General features: G+C 37.2%; 3 protein-coding genes across 6 annotated transcripts in view; 1 reads left to right on the top strand and 2 right to left on the bottom strand.

Annotated features, from left to right (window-relative positions):
* Positions 1-13,134, bottom strand: part of LOC117399506 (triple functional domain protein) — a 213,941-nt gene extending 200,807 nt beyond the window's left edge. The window contains exon 1 of the mRNA XM_059022279.1: positions 13,046-13,134. The gene's annotated coding sequence lies outside the window, so the exon portion shown is untranslated. The remainder of the gene's footprint in view (positions 1-13,045) is intronic.
* Positions 11,428-16,787, top strand: cfap90 (cilia and flagella associated protein 90). 3 transcript variants are annotated; one of them, XM_059022283.1, is made up of 4 exons: positions 11,428-11,875; positions 12,347-12,407; positions 13,829-13,907; positions 15,472-16,787. In XM_059022283.1, the coding sequence occupies exons 1-4, from the start codon at positions 11,872-11,874 to the stop codon at positions 15,649-15,651; spliced, it is 324 nt and encodes a 107-aa protein (XP_058878266.1). In that variant the 5' UTR covers positions 11,428-11,871; the 3' UTR covers positions 15,652-16,787. The 3 variants fall into 3 exon arrangements, with proteins under 3 accessions (XP_058878266.1, XP_033854157.1, XP_033854156.1); XM_033998266.2 differs by lacking the exon at positions 11,428-11,875 and having other exon boundaries at positions 12,176-12,407; XM_033998265.2 differs by lacking the exon at positions 11,428-11,875 and having other exon boundaries at positions 12,183-12,407; positions 13,791-13,907.
* Positions 16,762-17,941, bottom strand: part of LOC117399819 (adenylate cyclase type 2-like) — a 139,995-nt gene continuing 138,815 nt past the window's right edge. The window contains exon 25 of one of the 2 annotated variants that reach the window (XM_033999204.3): positions 16,762-17,191. In XM_033999204.3, the coding sequence (XP_033855095.3) occupies positions 17,039-17,191 (153 nt within the window). In that variant the 3' untranslated portion in view covers positions 16,762-17,038. The remainder of the gene's footprint in view (positions 17,192-17,941) is intronic. The other variant, XM_059022282.1, reaches the window with a different exon arrangement.

Genomic DNA, 17,941 nt, shown 5'->3' with positions numbered 1-17,941 from the left:
ATTTAGCTAAATAAATAGTTCACAATCTTTTTTTCTTAATTTAACAAGCATTGGTCACAAACTGAGAATTTGTATGTGTTTCTGTTTAAACATTGATTGATCTGTATTATCAAACATTATTTTACTAGCGCTCGCATATAAATTGAATTGAAAAATTACGGTATTTTCTATTGAAATTCAGGAAAGTAAATGGTTAAGTGTTGCCCGACCTGGCTATCTGTGCTAATTACGAATAGTTCTCAAGGCAGTATCCGCAATGACAACCGAGGCTTAAGGTTTTCCTTGGAAAACAGCATAGGTACGTATTTGTATTTATTTTAAAAATCTGATTTGTATAACTTGTTCTGACAATCTGAGCTACCGCTAAGGATGAGCTACCTACACAAAGTGCGCATGACCACAGAAAATTAGCTTGAGCCGTGATATTAACTTCGATACATGCTCACAAATCCGAGCTACCATTTTCGGTAAATTATAATATATTCGCTTATAACTTTGCACAGGTATCATACGGTCAATATTGCTATTAACTATATATAGGAAAGCATGTATGGGCTATCCAAAACCGGAGTAGCATGAAAAAGTGCACCCCATGAGATAGTACACACCCCCTCTGATCCACGGCTTTAACTCGCAGACTCATCGCAAAGCATCACTTGATTTATACAGTAGTATTAAAAATCCTTTAAAAAAGCATATTTTGTTAAAAATGTATAGACACTATAGACTGCAAGCTTCTCTGGGTATAGTTTACTGCCTTTGAATGAACTTCTGCTATACTTTTGAAGTGACCAATTGAAATGCAAAACATTTAAAACACAGGTAGCCATGGAAAATAGATGGGATGAAATGTTCAGCTTCCTTTCAAATAACGTTTATCCACAAGCATACAACAAGGCACAAAGGCTAGCTTTAAGACGATATGCTTCTAAATTCACAATTTCAAGTAAGTAATTAAAATTTAATTAAAATTGCACAATGAAACATATTACAGCAAAATGCACAATTCCTGCCAACAATGAAGTACTAAATTAAACATTTTTGCTGTAGAATTCTGGTATTATTATTAATTTCTTAGCAGACACCCTTATTATTATTATTATTATTATTATTATTATTATTATTATTATTAATTTCTTAGCAGACACCCTTATCCAGGGCAACTTACAATTGTTACAAGGTATCACATTATTTTTTACATACAATTACATTATTTTTTTACACATTATTTTTACATACAATTACCCATTTATACAGTTGGGTTTTTACTGAAGCAATCTAGGTAAAGTACCTTGCTCAAGGGTACAGCAGCAGTGTCCCCCACCTGGGATTGAACCTACGACCCTCCAGTCAGAGCCCCTAACCACTACTCCACACTGCATTATGGAACGAAACGAAAGGCGGTGAAGACAAAGGATGAGGTCAAATATAAATCAACCAGGGTAGCTCATTCTGAGGGGTATCACAGTTTATCAGACTAGTTTTAATACTGTCAGAGGGAGCAGCTGGGTGGAGAGTGAGTTTTGGAGCAGTGGGAGGGAACCTGTTTAGAATTAGCGAGTCAGAGATGGTTAGCTTTGTGTGTGTGTGTTACCTGCCTTATCCTGTCTTTGTTATTGTTTATTGCATTTATTTAATTGAACTGCTCGTTCTTGTAAAATAAACCATACATTTGAGACCAGAATATATACCTTCCTGGATTGGTTCCTCTACTTCCATGTTACAAATGTATGGTGTACTGTACTACCAGTTGCGAGAAAATATCAATTAATGAAAAAGCTAATTTTTTAATCTATCTATTGTGTCTATAAAGTTAATGTTGGCCAGCATACCAGTACGTACTTAATAATTAAATGGATAGGGTAAGGACAAGGTCTGGAATGCAATGCGAGGCTGGGGATGATTATTAATGAACTGTGTAAAAGCGTTGCTACCAGAAAATTCACAGAGGTGCAGTTAATACTTACACAAATCTTCCTTGCTGTGCTTATTACAGTATCAATGTGCATATATGTCTCTATGTGCTCTGATTAACAATAATAGTTACATTAGGGCTATTACTTAGGCAGAACTACTTATTACTTGCAGAGACATTTTCCAAGAGCTGAAGCCTTATCTGGTGTGTGGAGGGTATTTTGCACTGTTAACATTTGAAACGTGTATTTTATTTTTGTTTGCTATCCCAGTCAACACGAATATAGTGGAGGCATGTGTGCCTATATCACACTTTAGAATTTTAAATATATTATGAGAATCCTGTATCCAATTGTGATTAGACGCGTTTAGGACATTGTTCATGGCTTAGGTGTTTGAGCTATCCTTATTTGTTTTCCTTGTGGCACATAAAGCTATAACTTCTATGTACAGATTTTAGACAATCTGCACGTACATTGTTGTCAAATCGAGGGTTGAAAAGTCAATATCGTTGAACAGTCAATACCAAGCTTGGAGGAAAAATTGACAAATATGTATTTTTTTTGCAAAGCAGTCCCAGTAGCAATCTTGAACATTTAGTAATTTAATCCAGCTGTTCCATTGTTTCCTCATTGAGGTACAACAGTTGCAGATGGTTTGGGTTTTGTTGTTTCAGTAAGGTATATAATTTCAACTGAATATATATAGGATAATACATACATTAGATCTATTGGTGATCTGCCTTCACGAGCATGACATTGCTAATGGAATGGCATTATTGGGCAAATGGGAGCCACAGCCTTACAACTGGATCTTATATAGGGGGAGCAACTATTGTATTAATCAAAATAGGCTGAAACATTATTTAAATAATTCACTAGTTAAAGCTTCTTGAATAAACTAGTGTTAAATAAGAATGAGCAAGAGACACACAAGGACATTAAAGGGAACTGAGGGAATACTAAGATATTGCACAGAGCTTGTTACTATGTTGCAGCACAAACCCTGTTAATAAAAACATAATAAAGGATAGAAAACTTTGATTTGCAGTTTGGAAAATGATTTCAGTGTACTCTACTGTATCAAGGCAAATGAATTGATTTTTTTCTTTTTTTTTTTAATCCAACGTTCTTGCCAATTGCAGTCATGAATCTAATACAATGACTGCCAACGTGCTGCCTCTGAACCTATTACAGAGCTCGGATTTCAGTTTTTAGTACAGTCTGGATGCAATTCCAGAGTTGAACATGCATTATGCCCATAGAATGAAACATAAGTTTTTGTTTGGTGTGGGGCTGTAATATCAGGTGTAAAGCTTTAGTTTGTGAGCAGTGGGTGTGTTTTCTATACTGTATATAAAGTTAACCAAACAATTAAATCATACTGCAAAACCATTCACTGTACTAAACACAGTGTACATACACAAAGTACTTTTCCTTAACACAGTTGTAGGGTGCCCTCTACTGCACACATGATGACATTTCTGATTTACACCAATGACCAGGAATATGGGCATGCTCATATTGGTATCATTGTGGAAGGCTAAAGATTAAGTAGCTTCAAATCTATTTATTTTTTGCAATGATCCGGATATCTTTTTTTTAATATAAATATATATTATCAAGGTGCTTTCACCTGAGTTCAGGAGCTGCTCTTCAGTTATATTTGCCTGCCATAGATACATGTGTCTTTATAGTGCCATCGCCATCTGGTGATCTTCCACTTTGTATCAAGTTTACTTTTGTTTTGCTAGCAATACACTGCTGTGCACTAGATGGCACTGGTGCTTGTTAATATAAAGCCACTTTGGGTGGTCTAGCCAACTTTACATATGCCTATGGCAGGCAACTGGAACTGAACTGCAACTGGAGTTATATAAAAAAAAATGCATAAATAAAAGGGGCAACTTTATAGTTTCGAGCAGTTCAGAATAGCCAGTGATATAGTGCAGGGTGGGTGTGGGAGGATCCTATCTCCCTTTTATATGAGATATCAATAATTTCCTTAATCATGTTAAAGAAGACTGAGCCAGAGATAGTGACTTCAAGGGGGAATGCTGTGTCAACTTCAGTAACCAGGAAGTCTCACTGTGATTTAAAATGTATTTTTTTCTTCTGAATATGTAATCAAATTATTAAATACAAATCATTTTAAAGCTCACTTTAACTGGGATTTGTCAAATGCCAGTATACTTTCAAATGAATTAGCTTATTATTTGCATTGGAGAGGCTGTTATTAAAACATTTGTGATTTACTGATAGAACTGTGACAAAATGTGGACCTTGCAACTATTACTTCTGCCACTAGGTGACATCATAGCCACACATGCATGTAATTCTGCAAACAGAGGTACAAGCAGCTTGATTTAAAATGATCATCCAGAATTTTAATTATAATTATTAAGAAAGTCAATCAACTAAGCAAATATTTTGGCTTGGGCTTTCTTCAAGGCACCAGCCAAAATATTTGACTTCTTATCTGAGTTTCTTAATGATTTGAAATAGACATAATCTTTTAACTGAACGGCCAGACATGTTTATTAAATGATGAGAAAACTGCCATTGTGTAAATACATTGATATTGAGTGTTGGGAAATCCACGTTGATTCATTCGTGCATTCATTGAAAATATATTCTTGTAGACTTATTCTGAAACTTTAAATTTGGAAAAAAAAAATAAAAGCTTGACTAACTTAAAATTAATTGTTACCCAACAATAATAATAATAATAATAATAATAATAATAATAATAATAATAATAATAATAATAAAAAATTACTTCTGTAAGATATAAATACATTTTGACTTAAAGCCAACAAGATCTTTTTAATGATTATTGATTATCAGCTGGTTTCACAGACCCCAATTAGCACTTGTCTTGGACTGCCTAATGTTACTTTAGGTAAGGTAGTCCAAGATTAGTGCTAACTAGAGTCTGTAAAACCAGCAGTACATGTTTTAAAACAAAAATAATTAAATTATATGACATTACAGCACCAAAAATACAGTAATAGATACAGGAAACAAAACAGAAGAGGCAGATGCAGAGATTGTGCAAAAGATTTCTGATTTATTTTTCAAGTAGTTTTATTCCATTCAGAAAACTTGCACTCGATGGATGTTTAGATACTATCTTAAACCTTAGGACTGAGGTTTGGATATTTATAGCTAAGAGAAACGCTTGCATTTTATTGCTCTTTATAGTGTTTTTATTTTGATGAGAACTCGTTTCAGCCGAATAGGCGTCTAAGATATAGGTTAAAATGTAAGTGTGCCAGTCAGACAGATTGCCTGTATTTACCCCCAATATCCTGACATTATCAATGATACGTGTAGCCTGTACATGCACACATTGACAATATCAGCATACCAGACACTGATCTTTACATAAATGATTAATGATGATCTTTACAATTTACCCCAATAAACTGGAGTATTGGAGCATTGTCATTTCACTGTAACAAACTTTCTCTATAACGTTAGGCATTCCTGTTTTACATAAAGGAAAAAAATGAATTGGTTTATGAAGTTTAACAATTAAGTAGTCATTGTTTATTATTATTATTATTTATTTCTTAGCAGACACCCTTATCCAGGGCGATTTACAGTCGTAAACAAATACATTTCAAGAATCACAGTGCAAGTAATAATACAATTAAGAGCAAGCTAAATACAATGATAAATACAATGACTTTGGTTCAAGCAAGTACAAGTGTGACAAAATACAATTCAATAATACAGCAGATAACAATGTCAGTGATAGTTACATCAGGATATAATTAAATACAAAATACTACAGATTAAACACTTGGCAGATTACAGTACAGGATTAAATGCAGTAAAATAGGGGGCAGATAAGAGCAAGTAAAGCACATTTAAGGAAGGGTGATAAGTGTCCCAGGTGAAAAACAGAGGAGTTCTACAGGTGCTTTCTGAAGAGGTGAGTCTTGAGGAGGCGCCGGAATGTGGTCAGGGACTGGGCAGTCCTGACATCTGTAGGAAGGTCATTCCACCACTGCAGGGCGAGGGTGGAGATGGAGCGGGCTCTGGAGGCAGGGAAGCGTAGAGGAGGTACAGCCAGTCATCTAGTGCAGGAGGAACGGAGAGGTCGAGTGGGGGTGTAGGGAGAGATGAGGGTCTGGAGGTAGCTGGGTGCAGTCTGGTCAAGGCATCTGTAGGCGAGTACAAGAGTCTTGAACTGGATGCGAGCGGTGATTGGGAGCCAGTGGAGCGAGCGGAGTAGTGGAGTAGCGTGGGCGAAGCGAGGCAGAGAGAACACCAGGCGGGCAGCAGAGTTCTGGATGAGCTGGAGCGGACGGGTGGCGGACGCAGGGAGGCCAGCCAGGAGGGAGTTGCAGTAGTCTAGGCGGGAGAGTACCAGGGCCTGGACCAGGAGCTGGGTAGCATAGTTGGTGAGGAAGGGTCGGATTCTTCGGATGTTGCTCAGGAAGAATCGGCAAGTGCGTGCCAGAGTGGAGATGTGCTGGGAATAAGAGAGGCAGGGGTCCAGGGTGACTCCAAGGTTCTTAGCTGAGGAAGAGGGAGAGAGTGTGGTAGATTCCAGAGGAACAGAGATAGAGAGATCAGAGGAGGGGGAGGAGGAGGGAAAGAAAAGGAGGTCAGATTTAGAGAGGTTGAGTTTGAGGTGATGCGAGTGCATCCAGGAGGAAATAGCAGACAGACAGGTAGAGATACGGGAGGAGATGGTGGAGTCAGAGGTGGGGAAGGAGAGGAAAATCTGAGCATCATCAGCATAGAAATGGTATGAGAAACCATAGGATGCGATGAGGGGGGCCAGGGAGCGGGTGTAGAGAGAGAACAGGAGAGGACCCAAGACTGACCCTTGGGGGACTCCAGTTAAGAGAGGGTGAGGTGTGGAGGTTGCTCCACGCCAGGTTACCTGGTAAGTGCGGTTGGAGAGGTAGGAGGAGAACCAGGCCAGAGCAGTGCCAGAGATCCCCAGGTCAGCAAGAGATGATAGTAGAATAGAGTGATCGACAGTGTCAAAGGCAGCAGAGAGGTCGAGGAGAATTAGGACAGAGGTGAGAGAGGCAGCTTGGGCAGACTTTAGTGAGTTGATGACAGACAGGAGGGCGGTTTCAGTGGAGTGAGCAGAGCGGAAACCAGATTGGAGAGGGTCGAGCAGAGAGTGGTTGGACAGGAAAGCAGAGAGCTGGCGGTGTATAGTCCGCTCGAGGGTTTTGGAGAGGAAGGGTAGGAGGGAGACAGGACATTCGCTCTGGAGGGAGGTGGGGTCGAGGGTAGATTTTTTGAGGAGGGGAGTGATAGAGGCTTTTTTGAAGGCAGAGGGAAAGAGACCAGAAAGGAGAGAGGTGTTGAGACGGGAGGAGATGAAGGGAAGTAGAGTAGGAGCTTGAAAGAGGTGAGTGGGGAGGGGGTCCAGGGCACACGTGGTGGGTTTGTGACCCTGGAGCAGGGAGGAGAGGTCAGAGTCTGAGAGGGGCGAGGTGGAGAAGGAGGGTGGGTTTGTAGGGTATGCAGTGGGTGTAGGGTTTGGAGCAGGAGGGGGTGCGGGGGAGGGAGAGGTGTTAAAGAGTTTGCAGATATCTGAGATTTTAGAAGAGAAGAAGGAGGCAAAGTCATCAGAGGAGATAGAGGAGGGAGGAGGAGGGGGAAGGGTTTAGGAGGGAGGAGAAGGTAGAGAATAGTTTATGTGGGTTGTTAGTGGAGGCTTGGATTACAGATTGGAAATAAGTACATTTAGCAGAGGAGAGAGTAGAGGAGAAGGAGGAGAGGAGAGTGCGGTAAAGGTCTAAGGCAGCAGGGAGTTTGGTTCTCTTCCATTTCTTTTCAGCAGATCTCAGTGTGATTCTTGCTGAGCGGAGCGCAGAGGAGAGCCAGGGTTGGGGAGGGGAGGGGCGAGCAGGTCAGGAGGAGAGGGGACAGAGGGAGCCGAGGGAGGAGGTGAGGGAGGAGAAGAGGGTGGAGGTAGCAGAGTCTACAGAGAGTTGTGAGAAAAAGTTGATAGGAGGGAGGTGAGAGTGAGCAGTGGAGGCAAGGACAGAGGGGGAGAGAGAGCGGAGGTTACAGCGAGAGGTGACAGGAGGAGCAGGGAGAGAAGGGAGAGACAGAGAAAATGAGATGAAATAGTGATCAGAGAGGTCCAGGGTGGTGACAGAGAGGGTGGAGGGGCAGCAGGCCCTGGAGAAGGTGAGGTCCAGTTGACGGCCAACTTTGTGGGTAGGAGGGGATGAAAAGAGACAGAAGTCGAAGGAGTGAAGGAGAGAGAGGAATCCGGCTGAGTGGCTGGGGTTGGAGAGATGGATATTTAAGTCACCTAAAAGGACAGTTGGGGTAGACAGAGAGGGAAGGGAGGAGAGTAGATAGTCGAGTTCATCTAGAAAGTGAGCGAGAGGCCCAGGGGGACGGTACAGTACAATTAGCAGGAGTTGACAGGAAGAGGCTGGACAGCATGAAATTCAAAGGTGTTAACAGAGAGTGAGGAGAGGTCGGAGGGGACAGAAAAGAGTAAGGAGGGAGAGAGGAGAAGACCAGTCCCACCTCCCCGTCCAGTGAGACGCGGGGTATGGGACAGGATGTAGAGAGAGGACAGGACAGCAGGAGTTACAGTGTTATCAGGGGACAGCCAAGTTTCAGTGAGAGCAAGGAAATCGAGAGAGGTCTATTGTATATTGGTGTTGACAGACAATTTAAAAAAAAAAAAAGTTTTTTTTTTTTTACTAAATGTTTTGGGGTAGACAGTTACCACAATTCTATATAATATGGGACTTACATGTGTTTAATCAGTATATGATTTTATAAGATTAAAAGAAACAAATAAAATGTGGAAAATAGTTATGGCTCTAAAATGTATGGACAAAGAAGCTTCTTATATCAAATTAATGCACCTTAAATACATGTTCGAAATGTAGTATAAATAATTTCTAAAGATATTTAAAACAGATAAAGTTATATCAGGAGGTGACCTGTTTAGCTGACAAATCAGGGAGGATGGGCCTTGTTACAGAACTGAGACTTAGGGCTTGATTTCTTGGATGAGTTGATGGACACTCACAGAAACAGAAACTGTGCATGAGACATTCTGGTTATGGTTGACCGCAGACATCCACAAGCAGTTCCCAATTACCTTATTGCATATGCCAATCAAATGCACTAATGAGCCGCCTCAAGGGCTCAAGGCTGGTCTCAAGAGAACTTATGGAGGTAAGACTGCAATGCACCAATTGAAAATATATTGAATGTTAACTAAATAAGTGCCTTACAAGTTTATTTGTGCCCTTTTCCAAAAGCATTTTATTATAAAATAAGCCAAGTGAGGGCATGAACTGAAGTAATACATTATTGTTTTTTTTTTTTATATAGTTTCCAGTACATCTGGGGACCATGAAATCTATACAAATGTGTCTAAAACAAGTACACAAAAACACATTTATATCACCAGTCTCCTTATTTTATATGATTTATCTGCTTCACTGTTTTAGTTATTATTGCTTTCCCTGTTAGGATTCATGGTTCTTTACAATAGTTATTCTTACTTATATACAAGAAGATATAACTCTGCATGTCCATCATTTATTACTGTGTAGCTCTGTCATATAAAGAGCTTGGCAGTATTTCACTTTGTTTTATCTCACAAGCAATAGAATCGCCATCTGAGATCTAGAATTGGAATGACTGTTTTATGTTGGCAGGCATCAGCCAGGACATATTGGACGTTAGCAACATGACCCCGTGGAAGCCAATGCTTACCCACTCGCAAGTCTCAAAGTCAGCAACCAATGAGTTCACTGCGTTCAGTCATATGACTGGAGACAGACACGCATGTATTCTCTCTCTATTATTAATAATATATATATATATATATATATATATATATATATATATATATATATATATATATATATTAGATATAGATATAGATAACATATGTGTGGAGTATCAACAGGCCTAGGGCAGATATACCAGTGAAAATGGCATTTCTTTAGGCTGTTTTAACTTGTCTTTTAAACTATTTACCACGCATGATTGATGTCTAGTGCAGACACTAGACACAAGAAACATTGCTAAAACCGTGACATAATGTGTATTGGCCGTTTGAGTGCTAGCTTTTTTTTTGTCTCTGTAGGTACAAGGGATGCACACCTGTATTCATGTCGAATTTATAAGAAGCCAGTGTGAACAGACCTGAGAACACTACAGCCACGTGAACACTGGATCCTGCGGGGGGCAGCACTTCTCTGTGATGTCAAATAAATATTAAAAAAGCCCCTCATTTCTCATTTTTCAAGTTTGCAGTTGTTTTCGATCAGTGGCTAATGTCAAATATAGCTCTTGCTGACAGTGAGGGGAGAAAAATAAAATACCTGAAATACTATTTTTTTTTTTTTTTTGTACTGCTAGTAATAATCATCTACTGTATTGTGGTAGTTTTGCTGAATGTGTTGATGTGTGTTTATATACACTTCTATATGATTGCCCCTCCTATTCTGTTTGGCACTTTTTTGGAAGTTTTGTATACTTTATATGTACTGTAATTTTAAAAACACTTTGAATCCATTCATTTGAGAGTTTGAATTTTTTGTGGGTGTTTTATTACAATTGTAAATGTTTTACTACTATTTTTTAACAATGTAAAGAATACAAAAATGACAAATAGAATTGCATATTTAAATTGGTTCTTTGGGAAATAAAGTTGGACCCCTGTTCTTTTCTTATCTAGATAAATGTAATAATACAAATGTACACATTTTAATTGACAGAAAGCTGCTGGTAGTATGAAGCAGTCCAGTAAATAAATACAAAATAAATGTGAGTGCATTCAGAACTAGGCTGAAATGCAGATCACAAAAATATAGGATTCAAATACCCAATTGGTGGTACACAACCAGAACTGGCCCAGTCCAAGAAAGACTAATAGACTGGTCATTGTCAGTAACCTGCCAGTAAGGGGATGCTAACAGAATGTTTGACTATATTGTAATAGTTTAGTTTTGTTCCATGCATTGCAAAGAGGGCATTTCAGAGTTTGATAGTCTACTGAAAAGCATACAGACTAATCCTGGGGCTAACAGAACCATACATTACATTTTTCCCTTAGGACCTGGTGAGGATTAAAAATAAATAAATGGTAACTTACTGCACAAAAAAAATGCACAAATTCATAGTGTGTACAAAATAAATAAATAAATAAATACAATAGTTCAAATGAATTATCTTATGTAAGTGTCCCTAGTTGAAATTTGAAGCAATTGAAATACCCCCGCACACCAGTACAGTTCCAACATCATACTGATAAAATTGCTTAATGCATTGAGCACATTCTGACCCCTGTACAACAACTGTTTTTAATCAATTTTAAAAGAAATTCCCTTGACTATGAGTCACATGTGATACAATGTCTATGCTCTAATACCTTCAGATTATATTCCTTCAATAGATATGACGTGTTCTGTTGAGAAATAATTTCAAGTACAACAGGTTTTGGGATACTGTGCAATTTAATCACATTTTAATTATACAACATAATTCGGTATTTTACATTTAGCTGTATTCTTAAAACTAAGCATGTGTTATAATGACTATACATTGATTTTTACATTTTATTTTAGAGTACCCAATTATATATTTTACCACCGTTTTATCCATAGCTTTGACAGTCAGCTGATCGCAGCATCTAGGTACAGTACCAGAGATTGAATGAGTGAACTCCGTTCTCGCTGTCTGTAGCCAATCGTTTCCTTGAATCAGGATGTTGCCACGCTAATGAAAAGGACCCTATCCCATATTTGTTATATATTTTTTCATCTCTATAGTTACAACCGGCTCGTGGAGGCAGTTTCTACAGTTTTCTTTATTTAAAACGGAGACTTGGCTCAACCTTCTCCTTGAGCAGTCGGGTTACTTTAAATTAAATCGGGTTCTAAGGGCCGCAGCAATACTCTCTCCCAAAGGACCCTGCTGCCTCCCGAGTCTGACAATGCGTAAGTCGTGCAGGGAGACGTTCAGCTGCTGTTCAGCTGCTTGTTTTTCAAATGTAACACACATGCCCTTTTGTCATTTAGAAACTATTGTGGTGACTTTTTAAATTAAGTTTCACATACAATTACAATTGTCTAGGCACGATTGTTTGCCTGACAGATTAACTGTGCTAGAAATGGGTACCAACTGTGTGTGGTTTTATTTGTATCACTTTTAATAAGGTATTTAATATTATTATTGAAAGTCACACAATAGTTACTTTCATTTGAACTATGGTAATTACAATATGGAATTCAAATGAAGACCAGCAGCCTGTGTGCTGGTTCTTGTTTCTTAGCAACCAAAGGACGCGGCAGCCATAGTTCCGTGTTCGAGTGGACTGTTTGATCTCAGTTGATATTAGTAAGTTTTATGAAAATGGAAACAACATTAAAAAATGGAACCCTTCCTGTTTCTTCTCTGTCTGCATTTAGCTACATTCCTCCAAAAAGAAGTGATCCGAAGGAGCTTACCTATTTCAATAGCAAAACCAAGGTAAGATAAGGTGAAGAACGGTAAATTTATGTTAACCCATTACAATGTTCTTTGCTTTTGTGTGGTTGTGTTTTTTTATTGTCTGTATAACAAGTTGTATTGCACCATAAAATACAATGCAATGTTACGTTTAAATGTTTTCCTTCAATGCAGCAAAACAAAACAAAAAACTCATAGAGCTTTGCTACAGAAACTAGTTAAGTGGCTCTCACAGGTACGAAAAGAGAATTTTCCAAAAAAAACTGAATAACGCTTTCCGATTGCAAACGTCACTAAATCGTGCCTCAAACCTCTCCCTCAGTTGTTATATAGTTCACAAATGTGTCTGGTATGAAATGAGCCTTTAAGCACAGGTCTGTCTGCGTGGATACACGCAAATTTGTGGAAATCGTGTGTGAACTCGATACCTTGCAAGTCGCTGGTTAGAAAAATCTCAGTAGTGGTAACATCTGCCAGTTATTCTAAGATGATGTATGGTTTCCTAAAACTGTATGCTATTACACCAAAGCTTAAAATTAAGTCATACATTATGTTTTTGTTTAAATACATATACATTATTACTTATCTTACAATGTCTCATAGTTTTCAAAGATTGTGTTTAAATGTGTAAAATGCAGAATAATATTGTGGTGGATTACCTTTTCACTGCCGCTGCTCCCGATCTGATTAGAATCAGTCGATTGAATGGGACCTTATTAAGCAAAATCATGCCATAGGACCTGGCCTGTAGGTACCCTATTAGCCTCCCAACAGGTAGATTAGGTCCGGGTCAAGTGCTTTAATGGACGTCGGACGTATTAGCCGCTAGAGGGTGCTAAACAAGCGGTGTTGAAATAATAGTAACTGTTAGTTTAATAGTAACATAGTTAGGTTTAGGGGTAGAGATTACGTTAGTGGTAGACAGTGGGTTTAGGGGTAGAGGGTTGATTTAGGGGTTAGAAGGCTAGTAGATACCTACTGGCCCATTCCTATGGGATGATTTTGCTTGATAACATCCCATTGAATCGACTGATGTAATCCCTGTTCTCTGCATAAAGAACCTTTACAAAATATAAGAAATATCATCTGGAATAAAAAGAGCATTTGATTTTAAAGTAAAATAATTTAACTTCAACTTGAATTTTAAACAAATTGTTTATATTTTTGTCAAATTTAAAAACATAAAATCGTAAAAAAAAAAGTCCATTCTAGTCCTCATTACTGTACACAAATACAGCTATTTAAGCATCCACAGCTATACAGCTTATCACTTACTTTTGTGTTTTGGTTCAGGTTATGGTAGCAGAAAACATTTTGTTTTATGAATGGACCATTGTGATGTAACAAAAGCAAATATACAATGTTGTTATACCTATACATTCTATTTATTGTTATTATTCAAAGGATGAGGAAATCTTAACATATGACTGCTTGTTTAAAAGACCAGACGGATACAATCAGAAGCTTCATCGTGATGACAGAGAGCATGCTAAGAGTAGAGGGCTGAATCTAAACAACGAGGTAAGTCTTGGTTTAAGAAAATTATTTAATGATTTGCTATGAAATTTACAAAGAATGAAGGTAATTAACTTTTTTTAAAAACACATGTTTAAAATAATTTAAAATACATTTGTGTTGATAATTCTAAAATATTTAGTTTAAATGTATATTTTGTATTGTAGAGGTTGTTCAAAAGTAACTTGCCTAGTTCAGACAAAAGAGAACCAGTAATGAAATTTGGCAAGAAAGAGATAAAGAGAGTCCAGGGGGCAGATTAAATCTAAATTCAGTGCGCCACCTTAGCTAAAACTGGATAAATGTTGCTATTAAAACAAAAATTCACAATGCTACCCAATTAAATACAAATTTAAGTTACTGGGTTAGAGAAGCAGCAAAATCTCCATTATGCGGCACCTCGACTTTTTGTTTTATACCTTCAAAAACAATAACACAACATACACAATAAAATGGGCATTATATCATACAAAAGTACACCAAACAATACACAACATTTCAGAAAATACATTGATTTATGTATTTAAAGGGTCACTAATCAAGTACACAATAAAATCCAGCCCCTCTACAAACCGGCATTCTGTATCAACATAAATTTGTGGCACAGACCAAATCCCTGTTGATATAATCCAAAACCTTTTCTGGAATACGGCATGATTTGTAAGTCTTGTATATCTAAAATCTATGTAAATTTGACTCTGCAGTCTGAAATCACGTAATGTGATTTTTCTTTTCTAAGTTTATAATAATAGTATGCCACGTAAATACGCACGTCCCATGGGTATGGTACCTCTCCAGGAAAATCCTTGTTTACATAATGGAGTTTTTGAAAGTAATCAAATAGTTTGTCATTTATTCCTTTTTTAGGTATGGAATTAGATTTTACAGTACCTCTGTAAACCAACACACTATTATTGAATACCTTCACGCATTCCATATCACCAACACAAACACAGTGTAGCCTATCATATAGTAGTATTAATAAAGAAGAGACAATATTGCAACCTGCAGTGAGCCTAAAGTCATCCCCACATTATATCCTCCTTCCATTTTGCAGTGTTTTAAATTTCAGGAATTGTTTGATTTGATGCTGCATAAGAGAAACCACAAACTGGAAAGTCGTACACCTGCATTAGCTTTAGATTTAATCCATCCTCAAATGGTTTTCAAATGTCTTCTAGCTGGTACCCCCTTCAAAGTGACTTGGTTGTACAAAAAAGTCATTACATGTATATTGTAGAAGTACATCTGCAGTGTATATATATATATATATATATATATATATTTTCAGTACAAACAGGAAATACATCATCTACTTTTGCTGCCTGTAAAGTTTAATGTTACGACCACACCCTTAATTACTTAATTAAACCAATTACACCTTTATTCAATTCATTTTCTGTTAATTATTTAATTGACATTTAAAACTTGATGAATAATGGCCCTCGAGGACCAGAGTTGTGCACCCCTGCTTTAGGGAATACCCCTTTCCTGTATATATGTGAACTGGTTAAGGGACCACAAGTTACAAAATAAATTCAGAGTTCAAAGTTAATTTGTCTAATTTCAGGAAATATCAAGACCTGTACCAGTTTTGTCATCTTCAGAATATGGACGACACCTGTCTAACGCAGTAGACAAACCAGGTCGCAAATGTGTTAGAGTTGGACTGGTGCGCTCTGAATTCTACAGGAGAAATGGATTTGGTCATTCCGTTGAAGAAGGTTATGGATCTGTCACACCTGCCTAAAACTTTGTGAATGTAATCAGCACACAGAGTATTACTCCTAGATTGAAAGGACTATACCTTACTAAATAATATAGAAACTAGAATTTAAGCTTTTGATATTTTCTAGGATTTTGTTTAGTAAAGAAAAAAAGACATTTGAGGATGTTATGTTGTGTATTTTAATGAATGCTGGTGGAACAAAACTGGGGATGTAAAGAAAGAAATATACTAAGTTCCACTGAACCTCTGTTCAAGCATATAACAATCTGCATGGGAAATAGTGAGATAAACAGTATAATATATTGTCAGTACAGTAATTAGGCTTGTATTTTTGCATTTATTTTCAAACAGATTTTCACTTCCGTTTCTGCATTTGCCCACAATTACCATGGCTTTAAATTTGTTTTGTTATTATTTAGCAACCAAGGGTTTTTGCATTGGGCTGCAGTTTTTAGGAAATTGCTTAAATGTTTTAGCAGCTTGGTATATTTTAACAGTTCTAAACGTTAAACTTTGGTCCCAAATGCAACAAAACCTATTAAATTCACCAGTTTCTATAATATGTAGGAAATATTTAATGTTCAATTTCTGTTATTTCTCTTTTCCATTATTTGAAGGTGAACTAAAATAAATAAAATAAATATAAGAACCAAAGTTTGTGTGAATTCAATGAAACACATTTATAGAACAGTCTTATGACAAAGAAAACTAGTGTTCCAAAATTATTATGCACTGCACGTACTTAAATATGATTCCTTAGTGTCAGTTTATTATAGTTTCTTTGCTTTCTTTGAACTGTTCTTTTTAAGAACCTTAAAGTAATTTCCTGCTACTCCCCACAGAAGTACAATACAGTTACTGTCGCTTCCAGAAATCAAGAGTTATCAGTAATGCATTTGATTCTCCTGCAAATATTTAATGTTATTTGTAAAGGAGGGCTGGTATCCCTGGTTTCACAGATGTCACTGATGAGAACCCAACCAACTTTCTTTAGTATTATTAATTCAATGTTATTTTTTTTGCTTACCTTTCTGTAGTTTTTTCATCAACCAAATGCTTTCTGAATTTCTAATAGTTTTGTGTGTTAAGCAAACAAAGAGTTCATAAAGCGGGAAATACATACAAACTTTTAATGAAGTTTTACAAAACAATGGCATTAAAACATTAAAACACTTGTTTTAGTTTTTTACATTTTCTTTTTCTTTTTGTACAAAATTGGTCCTGTGAGTAACTGTTGTCTGTGCACGACGCAGTTCCCTCAGTATGTGCCACTGCCTTTGAGATTTCACTCCTAAACACATCCAACATTCGTGCATCTAAGGACAGGGTTGTAATATTTACAGATGTTGTGGTTTTTGATGTTTAACTAGTCAGTTAATTGGGCTTGTGCACTTTCATATTAGTCTTTTTAAGGCATCACATTCCCTTGTGAAAGAGATCGGGTCATCTCTGTGTGGACATAATAGGTTTTCAGCTCTCCTTTTCCCTTCACGTTTATTATTCCCCGACATGTGCACATGTATCCCAATGTTTGCAAGATCTTACTTGTCTCCTCTGTAACCTTCAAAAAGAGAGGGAAAAAATGTCACATTATGCTAAACTTTAAATCTCAACACATTATCTTGACCTAATCTACAGTAAACATAGCAATACTCATTAACGATAATATACAATAGTCAAGTATTGTTAAAGGTTAGTTGTTTTCTTCTTTTGCCTATTTCACCACAGAAGTTTGTATTGAATAAAAGTTAGAGGAAATGGAAATAGGCAACATAGTTCTAGTTTATTTCACTCAATCCAAAAATTCTGTGAATATAATCAAAAAATATATTACCTCTTTAAAATGTAATTAAGTTAAAGGATAGCTTTAAATTACAAGGCTTGCTTCAATTATTTTTAATTAAGACCAGAAATGTCATAGGAAGCACATGATGACATTTCCTGTGGACTGAGGTTTCTTGTGCACTGACATTTTTTATGATTCTTCAAGTGTTTCTGTTGATACAGGAATGTGTAACGGTAGACTAAATTAGGAATATCTTTGGGACCAAATTGGATTTATCTACCCTTTGATGGTGCTTTTATCTCATATTTCACATTGTACATATGTGGCAAAAAGACCATGTGGGCTGCATTGATCTGTGACAAACTAAACGCAGCAGCACAGTAAATTCACGGGACAGGAGCAAGGGCTGCGAGGAGTAAGCCCTGGGACTTGAAATAGGAATTATGTGCTTGTGACTTTAGGAAGATGACATGCTTTCCACTTGTCTTGCGGAGAGCCGTCCTTATGGAGGTGAGACAGATCCAA

The sequence above is a fragment of the Acipenser ruthenus genome, chromosome 4, assembly GCF_902713425.1.
Source record: "Acipenser ruthenus chromosome 4, fAciRut3.2 maternal haplotype, whole genome shotgun sequence".
NCBI lineage: Eukaryota > Metazoa > Chordata > Actinopteri > Acipenseriformes > Acipenseridae > Acipenser > Acipenser ruthenus.
Note: the sequence above shows the minus strand (reverse complement) of the source record. Positions and strands in the feature narration are given on the sequence as shown.

Bases quoted from the DNA above. Each gene is read 5' to 3' on its own strand.
- cfap90 (XM_033998265.2), top strand. From the start codon at position 12,285: ATGAAAATGGAAACAACATTAAAAAATGGAACCCTTCCTGTTTCTTCT. The intron at 12,408-13,790 runs GTAAGATAAGGT...TATTATTCAAAG, and splicing joins ATTTCAATAGCAAAACCAAG to GATGAGGAAATCTTAACATA. The intron at 13,908-15,471 runs GTAAGTCTTGGT...GTCTAATTTCAG, and splicing joins GGCTGAATCTAAACAACGAG to GAAATATCAAGACCTGTACC.